Genomic DNA, 10,532 nt, shown 5'->3' on the forward strand with positions numbered 1-10,532 from the left:
TTGATAAAGCAAATCTAGACCTTTTTTATTTTTTTTTTTTAAAACAATTTGCCAAGACTGGAATGAGAGATAAATAGAAGGCACAACAATTTTGCTTTTTTTTATACAAATACAAACTAAACATGAAAAAAACCTCCCTATTTCAATAAAAAATTTCACAAGTTCAGGAAAAGCGTTTTAAGAGTCAAGTTCTAGACATTTAAAACCTATCCCACGATCCAAAATTTTAAAGTGGTAAAACAGCAGTTCGAATTCCTTTCCGTGATCATGTATCAAAAGAAAAAACATTATACGGATACCCATTATTCCACTTTTACAGCGCCACAAAGAGAAAGGTGAATGTCAATTTTTCAAGTGGCAATATCTCCGGACCAGAGGATGTTCATATGACCCTCAAAGGATAAATCGATAGTTTTGTTTTTCTGCCCTTGAAATACTTGCCAAGTACTATGTTTTCCTACAGGCTCTTGAACACATGCACGTGAAATATTATTCCACTGACTGAAATGCACCCAAATTCAGTAGAAAGAGGGGAGAAAAAAAAAGAAGAAAATAAAAAGAGACATTCCTTTAGGAAAGACCACTGGTACCAAAAAAATCCAGTCCGTAACTTTGAGGTGAACAAGAAAATTCAGTTCTTTTCTTTTTAAAATCCACTTTTCCTAAAACGTTGTTCCACAAAGCTGGAATCTGGGACAAGGACTAGAAAAAAAAAAAATCACAAAACCATAACACAAACAAAAAAGGGGCCAAAATAGTATCAAACGTAGCAGTCTATAACAGGCTAGGGCCACATTCCAAGATACCCAAGGCTGAAATTCACAAATCTGCAGGAAAAAGGGTTTGCGCCACCATGTCAACATCCGTGATGCATTCACTGGCGTTGCCCGATCCCCCTTCCAGCTCCAAATCCTGGCTTCTGGGACATTCCTCCCCGTGGAGGCCCTCGAATCCCACCTCCCAGCCCCCCACGAGTGCCTCCAGGTCCACGTGGTCTGTTATCTCTGCGGTCACCCTCCCTGGCAGCTCTTGTTTTCTTCTCCTCCACATTCAGGCGCACCTCTCCCCTGAACATGATGGGCTGCAACAAAAGCAGAAAAGGTACTTTCATTAATGACTCACCAGTAACTCTTCAATGTCAAGCAGATTTCTGCAACCTTGTCTCATATCCTCTTCTCCATGAAAGCAAATTAAAGTGTTTTCCAATTTATTACTAGAAAATGGCAATAGTCAAACTGTATGTCCAGCCTTGTGCTTTACTAGAGGAAATATTAAAAAGATGCGAAAGGACCACTTGAAAAGCAATCTCAGGCTTAACACTGAGCATTCTCCCACCTTTCAGAAAATGAATTCAACTATTAACAGTAATCTACTTTCACTAATATGAGGCAATTCACAGTCTGCCACTATGCAGAGTCCCAGTTGATTTTTCTTATGGCATAAAGAATGTCAGATCCTCTTTGCCACCTTGCTACACAGGCCAGTGAGGTCTTTCACTTAGGTCAAGCTCAATTTTCTTAGAATTGCAGTGAGAAGTGGTCACTTGATTGGGGAACTTCACTGAAGCAAGAGCAGAGAGGAGCAGGACTGCAGCATCCCACAAACCTTGCTGCAGACAAAAAGTTGAAGTCTGCAAGAATCTAAGAACTACAGGAATAAGGACTCACTTGTTTCAAGTTATTCCTGCAGTTGCATAACAAACAAGAAAATAAAAAAATATGATCCATCATTGGCACAGGCACAACACTTTCTCATCAAATGGAAAGACTAGCCATTCAATTCTACTGAATGACTATAGAAGTAGAACAGATCTAAGGATGAAGCACACTGGCCTCCTCTAGCCACCAGCTGTGCTGGACTAAAAGATCAAAGCATCATGTCAGCCTTATTACTGACTCCCATGTAAATGCCCACATCTCAAATCAGGCAGCAGACATCAGGTTTAGCCTCACTGGCTAACAATCTACCAAAGCCTTTTAAGCTCATTTATAGCAAATCTTACCCTGAAAAACGTCCTGTTGTTTCAGGACATGTTTGCTCAAAAAATGGGCCCATTTGCAAAACAATTCAAACAACGGATACTAAAAACAGAATTTAGTGCTGTTCAAGGCAGCATAGATGTGTTAAACTGCTTTTCAGGATTTAAGTTTACATAAAAAAATAAAATAAAGATTTTACTTCAGAAAATCATGCCCATCCATTATGATTTAAGCATTTATATAGGCTTGCAGAAAAGATACTTTGAGTATACCAACTTTGAAAGCTTACTACACATTCAAAGTCTAACTTGGAAGCCAGCATCCACTCTCTTCTCTGGCTCCAGTTACAGAGTGGCACAGCTGAAGAAGTAAACAAAGGCCAAATCCCTCAGCTGAGCATGCCTCTGGCATTCCTTTGACATGAAGTCTGGCACTCAGCTCTTAGCTACCTCTCCCACTGCAAGAGAATTCATGAGCGAACATTTCTAGTTTGTTTCAGCAAAAACTCAAAACATGCAAGTTTAAGTCACCACTGAAAGTGTTCACATATTGCTTGCAGCTAAGAAATGGCTTAAGGCACTACTTGTTCCCACACCAACTCAGGCCAAAAAGTCAACCAGATTTACTCAACCTACTTTTAGCACCGGTTTCAAATCACCCATTTTAGACTTTACCCTAGACCACACTAGAATTGCTCAGCCCTCAATAGTAGGAAAGCACTTAAGGAAGCAACTCTCTATCAGCATTCTGATCTTAAATCACCAGGTCCCTGTGAGAGCTTCTAGGGCTGCTGGGCTTCGTATAAACTAACCCATCAAGCATTGCCACAAATGCTGCTGGCATCCCACAGCTAAAGGTGTCTAACCCACAAGAAATATCCCAAACTCAGACCAAATCTCAAGGCTTAAAAGTCTGCACACAAGTTACCTTTCAATTTAAGAACCGAAATATGCTGGCACTACTGCTGTACAGTACTGAGAAAGCAAAGAAGAAACGATGTCCCTGTCTGGGGAAACTCTAGGTTGTAAGCAAGCACACCCTTGCACAGCTGTTACGGTGCATGCAGATTCATTGCCTACCACCACACCACACAGTCATAGGGTGCATATTTGGCATTAGCAATCACTAACAAGCTGAGCAGGTACCTCCTGCCTTTGTTGGCAGAAATTCTTTTCAACCTGCACACTAGTATAGTTTCTCCCTTTCAACCTCTTTGACAAACAAGCTTCTACTTGTCCACAGGGCCAGACTCTCTACCTTGCCTTCCTGAAAGCTTTTTACCTGCTTCCTGTGTAGTGCCCAGCAACTTCCCACTAGAAAAAGGCTCTATAATGAATAAATTCGTGTTCACCTAAGTTGTTACAAAAGATTCAATCTGTACAAATGCTGCACAAGTCTCAGTAATAGGAGGGAAAGACATCCTATCTACTTTAAGATGCTTAAGAAAGAGCAAAGGAACCAACAAAGAGACCAAGTAGAATCTTTTCTTGTTAGAGTGATCTGAAAAACATTGCCTGTTATTAACAGACCAAAAACCACCGACTAGAAGTTTATTTACCCTGCTGCTAAGGATCTTCTGAACTGGCTCAGGATCATCAAACACCACAAACCCAAAATTGGGGAGCTTTCCACCACTGTTGATACGCAGTTCAACAACATTGCCATAGCCTGCAAGAGAAAAGCCAAGTTCTTGGGTCATACATTAGAATGCTCTGTTGACCACGCTTATGGCTGAAACCCCCAAACCCTGAGTGTACAGCAAAGCAACTAACTTACTTTGGAAAAAGTCTTTAAGTTCAGTTTTATCCACATCGTGGGGAAGGTTCCCAACAAACAGCTGGTGACTGTCTGGGTATCTCACAATGCGTCTAGTTTCCACATCACCTTGTTCACCCTCACGAACTTGAACAGAAAAGTAAAGCTTGTTTAAGAAAAACCCGTCCCCACAACAAACAAAAAACCAAGTCATGGTCAGAATTAGCACCTTATAAATGAATCAGAATTCACACTCTATTTATCCATTCACATATAAAAAGGTAAGCATTCTACACAACCAAGTTTGTAATTGTTTGCTTTTTATCACTTAACTGAAGACAAACACTTGAGTAGAAACCTAGATACTTCAACAGAATGCTAGTGAAATTCAGCTCTAACTTGCCAGACATTCAGACCAAGGTTGTCTAAAATAACCATACCCACAAAAGTAGAAATCATTCACTTAGTGACAAAATTAATGACATTTTAAAAGCTTTAATCATCATATTGCTTCCCCAAAATCATCAAGTGTCAGAAAACAACAGTTTGCTCTTTGTAGCTTCTCTTACTTGGTCTAGGACCCCTCTGTGGTGGGATGCTTGTTCGTTGCTCCCTCACTCGCTGATCCCTCTGAGGTCTCTGAGGTGGGGTCTGAGATTCAGGCTTTGCCTCAGGGCGGGGCTGTATAAATTAAAAAAAGAGTTAAGAGGAAAGAATCAGACATAACAGTAGAGTTCGGCTTTTAAGAGCTCACCATCAAGTTGTTGGTAAAGTAACTTGAAAATAGGAAAGGGTGGCAGATCATAGTTCTTTCCACCTGTAACTAAAAATGCATGTTGGCTAATGCTAAAGCAAACATTTCACTTGACTAAGTAAGAATTTCAAAGTCACCCCATTCACACTTATATACAAGAAAGTATATAACTTTCTGCCCAAAGTGCAACAGCAGTTACACAGATAGATTGTATTACATAAACTCATTCATGAGTACACAGTGGAAAAAAGTTAGAAAAGTTGCCTCTTTTGTTAAGAGGCTGCAAATCATTTTAGATGGCAGATACACACAGCTCGCATGAACACTCTCTGTTTTTCCTCCACAATGAACAATTTCTTCTCAACCCAAAAGCCAAGGAATAACATTTTTAAGTCCATCATAAAACATTGAATTTGAAAGTCTTTAGAAACTTAAAATTCAGATCATAAGCAAGTAGATTTCACTATATGTTTCCCCACCTCAGTTTACCATCAGCCCATTTAGCACTTAAACTCCTCTAGGTGCTGGATTCCTACCTGCGAGACTGGTACTTTCACAACATGAGGTGGTATTCCTGATACTGGAACAGCTCCACTGGGTGGAAGGTTCTTACTGGTTACTGATGCCCAGGAAAACGTCTAAAAAAAGATATTGTAACTCAACTTCAGATGCTTTTACCCTTCTGAAATATATTCCTGCTAGTACAGCTAAACAGATACAGGATAATAAATTTTAACCTGTCCTTGAAATTCTGGATCCAGCCACTAGCAGTTCCCCCACAACTTCCTTCAAATCCTTTCAATTCAAAAGACTTTGGTGTAGTGACAATGAAGTCACACCTCTATGCTATTTCTAAATTCTCTGTAGAGTTGAAATAGGACACAGCAGTGGCCTAAGACCAACAATCACATCAAGGTTAAATAAAGTATTGGTTTCCCAAACACTCATTTGTCCACTTTTGCCTCCCTTAACACTGAAGAGTGAGAAAAGTCCCCAAGCAGAAATAAAGTCACATTTCACCCATTTCCTGATTCTCTATGTTGGCTGCAGTCTTTTCATAAATTCAGAAGCTCTGTTTGTAGACAAAGAATCTGAGCCTCTTGCTGCTGCCACAACTCCCATACCTACCAAATATACAAAGCCTTACCTTAGCTCCTGGTATTTTAACTAACTAGTTACTAGCTAGAATTTCAACTACCTGTTATTGTATAGGAACAAATGAGAACAAGGCAACTGGTCATGAGAACAGTAACTTGAGCAGGGGGAAAAAAAATTACTAAGCATTTAAACACTCCTAATTCCAGATATTTTTCCTCTCGCCAGAGAGGATCATGCTCTGTAAAAGGACAGGAGTATAAAACATACTGATGAAACCACCACATCATACATAAGAGCCATCCACTGTCATTACCCTGGAGTCCTCTTGTACTGCAGGAGCTGGATCAGCAGGAGCTGGAGAAGGACTCTTTTCCACAGTCTCTTCTGGAGCTGACTCTTCTAATACCGGCTCAGATTTTTCTTCCTGCACCTCTGGTTCAGGTTCCTGTTCAGGTTCTGGCTCTGGCTCAGGTTCTGCCTCTGCAGCAGTCTCTTCCAGGTGTTCCTCAATGTCATTGCTATTAGAGAGCACCACAAAAAAGGCAAGAAAAAGAGAATGCTATTTGTCCAATACAGAAGTCAGGCACATCACATTCAAGAGGAAGAACAAGGCTAATCTGCCTACATGAGGCCACATTGCACAGGGATGTCAGTTTCACACTGTTACACTACAGAACAACAAAAGCACTACATCTACTGAAAGTCTAGTCTCTGCATTCAGCCTAGCAGCACTTTGGTTTCAGCTGCTCAATAAATAGAAATCTTTTGACTGTCAAAGAAGAAAATCATGAGTAGCAATAACTTCATTTGACCTGTTCTACAAGCAGTTAGTATCACACAACATTGACTTCATCTAGTAAGGTATTATTACCTGACAGCCTGCTCGTAATAAGCACCAGTATCATCAGGAACAGCCTCAGGTGTCTGTTGTCTTTCCTCAGGTTCCTCCCCTTCCTCTTCCGATTCTAAATGTGAAGTAAGAAAAAAAAATACACCACACACATCTTTAGTACCCAACACAAGGCATCTTCCCCAACACACAGGTGAAGTCTCTGCAGAAGAGCGCACGGGAACCGCTATCAAGATGTGACATGGAACAGATAGTTCCTTATACTTCTGTTATCACTTCAGTTATTCAGTTTTGACCAAGGTCAAACAACACATTCCAAATACTTCAGAGAAGCAGATTTATAGCCTACAAATCCAATCGCAACTGCTAAAATAAGTCTTATAGTTCATTTAGTAAGACACAGAAAAATAACAATCATCTGCATGTCAACTCCTTGCTGGAGTGCAAGGAAGCTACAGGCAAGGAAAAAACCTAGAACATGAAGCTTAACGCTGATCTGCCTTCTCCAGCAAGAAGATTTTCTCTGGTCTGGGAATGGAGTGTTGATATAGACCCACAAACAAATACCATCCAAAAATTCCTGCTACTCACCCTCTGGAGGCTCGGTGTCAGAGTCACCAAAAACCTCGTCTTGGTAGCGGAAGATATCATTGTGGACATAAAACTTGTTTGCAACAGAACCCTAGAAGCAAATCAAAGGGAAGAACTAATTTAATTACATCAATTGCAGTAATGTAAAAACTGAAACAATGAGAAAACAAGAACAGATTGAGCAAATAATTCTTCCCACGTAAAATAAATCCCACGTAAAAAAAAAATTTGCCTCCTTCAACAAAACGTGCATCATTCGGGGGCGGGGGGGAGGTGAGGTGGGGGGGTGGGAGGAGGAAGATGCATCATACTAGCAAGTCAAGTATGGATGGAACAATGGGAAAATTAGTGCTTTTAATTCCAATAGCTCACAACAGCTAAAAAGGAGGAGTGAGACCTTTCTGGGGTCTAAAGTATCAATTCTTAGCTCCAAGTCAAACCGAAAAATAAAGTGATCTTGCAATCCTCCTTATTTCACTATCGTTTTCAATCATGTGAACTGTTTTGCTCAAAAAAGATGTCTATTTATAAATCCACCTCAAATGCTAAGTCACACTTTATACAACAAGAAAGTCTGGAACCCATGTCTTCAAGTGACAGGATGCATTTTCCTCTTTCTACTAGCTCTTTTCAGTAACAGGACCAGTTGCTAGGAGGGCAAATCAAAGATAAAATAACTTCAAAATGCCCAAGAAAAAATATGCATCGCGCATACTTAGTGGCCAAAAGTTAATTTACAACTGTAATTATGATATTCAAGGTTAACATACCATCATACAGAAGTAGTATAATTTAAGGAATCTGCATAACATGACTGCAGAATTGTCTGGCAAACTACCTTTCCAGACTAACCCTTCAGATTCCAACACTGAACCAGACAGGCCTCATTAATCCTGACATCAGAAGCACTACAACAACACTAGCACTCAATACAGCATACCTCAGGTGCAAGTACAAATGTTTGCATGAATCTGCGCACAGGCTGCATGTTATTGGAGAGCTCTCCCATCACCTGGACTACAACACCATCATTGAGAGTAGCATGGGCATCCACATGACGAATCTTTGTGTGGCAATCCTTGAAGTTCAGTGACAGCACCTTCTTGTGGATGTCCTATGAAGGAATGGTATACAGATTACACTGCAGAAGCCATTTCTACTAAATTAGCTTTCAAAACAAAAAAAACACAAAAACATAAACCAGTTTCAGAATATATTCCCTAACTCTCTTGAGAGAGTTGGCAGCATGCTCTTTAAGTTTGCTTTGGAAGCAATTTTATATTATGAACTTTAATAAAGGAAGCATATCTTGCCTATTGCTGTTTACAGTTAGATAGTTTTCTCTCTCTCTCCCCGCTCCCCCCCCCTTTTTTTCTTTTTTACAGAAAGCACTTGGACAAAGGGGGATGAATCACAGCTGGATATGTGTCTCTTCTCAACCCACAAAGTTGATCAAAAAAGAAGGAAAGAACACTAAGGGTTTGGTTTTGGTTTTTTTAAAGTACTTACAGATTGCCCATAGACTGCATCAGCTGGTTTTCCATTGGAATCCAAGCCACCATGGACATAGGAAGAATTCTTTCCATAAAACCTGTTGGAAAAAAATATTTTAGCACTAAGCTTTGCTATGCAAGAACATTGAGCTCTACATTACAGTGCATTATGAGTAATATACTCGGCAAGCAAGTTTTCTGCCTGAATTATTGGAATACAGCCATACAATTCCATAATCCTGTTAGCAATATGGGGGTATGGGGTTTTGATCAAAGGGGAAAATGCAAAGTTCTCCTGTGTAAGCTGTAGCATCCAAATATGTCAGATACCCAAACATTAATAGCCAGAACCAAAGTCTCACAGGAGCTAGATGATCCAACCTCATTCTCCCTTTTTCATACAAGGTCCCTAAAGCAACATAGTACCCTGAACACTCAGGATGCCAAAGGCTTCCCCTCAGGTTCTGGTTTAAAGCTTGAGCAAGGAGCAATGGTACTTTTTTGTTCATCTACAGTAAAGAAAGTACTCCAGGTAAATCTTCCTTTTTGTAACTGTGGGATTACAAGCTAAAATGTCAAAAACATCATGGGACTGCATTCTGCCAGCAGGTGAAAAACTGCAACTGAATTCCATGGCACGTTGTAAACTTTCCTCTGACCCAAATGGACAAGGTCAGGCTGTCCACCTAAGTGCAGAAATACTCTGAATAAGTTCCCGAGATTTTAAGAGAAAAGGTTTCAGAAATTATTTTTCTAGCTATTAAAAGCACAGCAAAACAAAGAGTATCTTCACAAATGAGGTTAGTTCTAGTAATGTAGGATACCTGTCAAATCAAACAGGACCAATTTCTTTAGATAGCAGATTGTAGTTTGCTGCACATTCATCATTTCTGGTTTTCCTTTAAGAAAGAGCTGCTGGCATAACTGAGACATACCAATACACAAGCATACACCACTTTCAATGTTCCTCCCCTGTTCAGGGGGCACTGTATCAAGACAAACTACAAAAGATGCTTAAATAAATAACATTTCTCCAACGTTCATTTATATTGATTACAACTAGAAGTAGCAAGCAACACACTTTTGACTTACATTTTTTCTTTTTTTTGCTTAGAATTCATGTATAGCAGTATTTCAGTAACAATCAGAACACAGATATTTAAAGAATTCCTGTAATCTTTATTATCTGTATTTTAACCCAGCTGATCAAAATTGAAAGCAAACTAGACCCAGAGTCTGTCTTGAGTCAATCAGATTTTTAAGTGTCCAAATTCAGCGACAAAGATGTGGTAATAAGCTTATTTACCAATTTTAACATACAAATTAAGAAATTCACGCAGAAAAACAGATCACAAAGCGAAGCGGAGCTTTACCTGTGCAAATAGTCAGGTGCTTGGTTCAGCACTTTATTTAGCAGAGTGTAGTACTGTCTCACGAATTCCCGCCCGACCAGCAGGGGACTTGGCTTCTCCATCACCATTTCTTTGGTCAACTGAAAACTATGGAAAAATCAAAAGCTTCATAAGACATAAGCATTTCACATTGCTGTTCACATACTGATAGCATAAGCCACATAACCACAGTAGAAAGCACACACCAAAAGCCATTAGCAGTTTTACCACAGTAAGCAGTTTAACCAATATGTTTTCAGAGTCATCAGTCTTTGTTGCTGGGGAGAGGACTGCTGGGTACCAAACCAGTGGTGGGAGAGGCTGCATGGGTGAGGGAGATTACCTCATAACATGCCGGCATTTAATCATCCTACATACCCTCAGTAAAAAGCAGGTGGCAAGCAAGTATGGTTCTTCAAGAGGATTTGCTAAGTGGCTAAGTCATTTACAGTCGATCTAAGTTCTACTTACCTCATTTGACTTCACAATCAGAATTAAAAGTCAGATGTTCTAAGGCAAAGCCTTTGCTACTGTATTAAGGGCGTTTTTAAAAGATCAGAACAAGTCCAATATATTTTTATCTGCAGCACAGTACTCCTTCCTTGTAACAAGTGGAAGCTG

General features: G+C 39.9%; 1 protein-coding gene across 3 annotated transcripts; it reads right to left on the reverse strand.

The window, feature by feature from the left end:
* G3BP1 (GTPase activating protein (SH3 domain) binding protein 1) lies at window positions 1–10,019 on the reverse strand. 3 transcript variants are annotated; one of them, XM_010296259.1, is made up of 11 exons: window positions 9,894–10,019; window positions 8,537–8,618; window positions 7,968–8,141; window positions 7,028–7,118; window positions 6,458–6,551; window positions 5,900–6,104; window positions 5,025–5,126; window positions 4,304–4,415; window positions 3,756–3,881; window positions 3,538–3,647; window positions 1–1,081 (listed from the first exon to the last, which is right to left on the reverse strand). In XM_010296259.1, the coding sequence occupies exons 1-11, from the start codon at window positions 9,998–10,000 to the stop codon at window positions 875–877; spliced, it is 1,410 nt and encodes a 469-aa protein (XP_010294561.1). In that variant the 5' UTR covers window positions 10,001–10,019; the 3' UTR covers window positions 1–874. The 3 variants fall into 3 exon arrangements, with proteins under 3 accessions (XP_010294561.1, XP_010294560.1, XP_010294562.1); XM_010296258.1 differs by having other exon boundaries at window positions 3,538–3,668; XM_010296260.1 differs by lacking the exon at window positions 5,025–5,126.
* Window positions 10,020–10,532: the final 513 nt, after the last annotated feature.

This window comes from Phaethon lepturus, unplaced genomic scaffold (assembly GCF_000687285.1).
Source record: "Phaethon lepturus isolate BGI_N335 unplaced genomic scaffold, ASM68728v1 scaffold13131, whole genome shotgun sequence".
NCBI lineage: Eukaryota > Metazoa > Chordata > Aves > Phaethontiformes > Phaethontidae > Phaethon > Phaethon lepturus.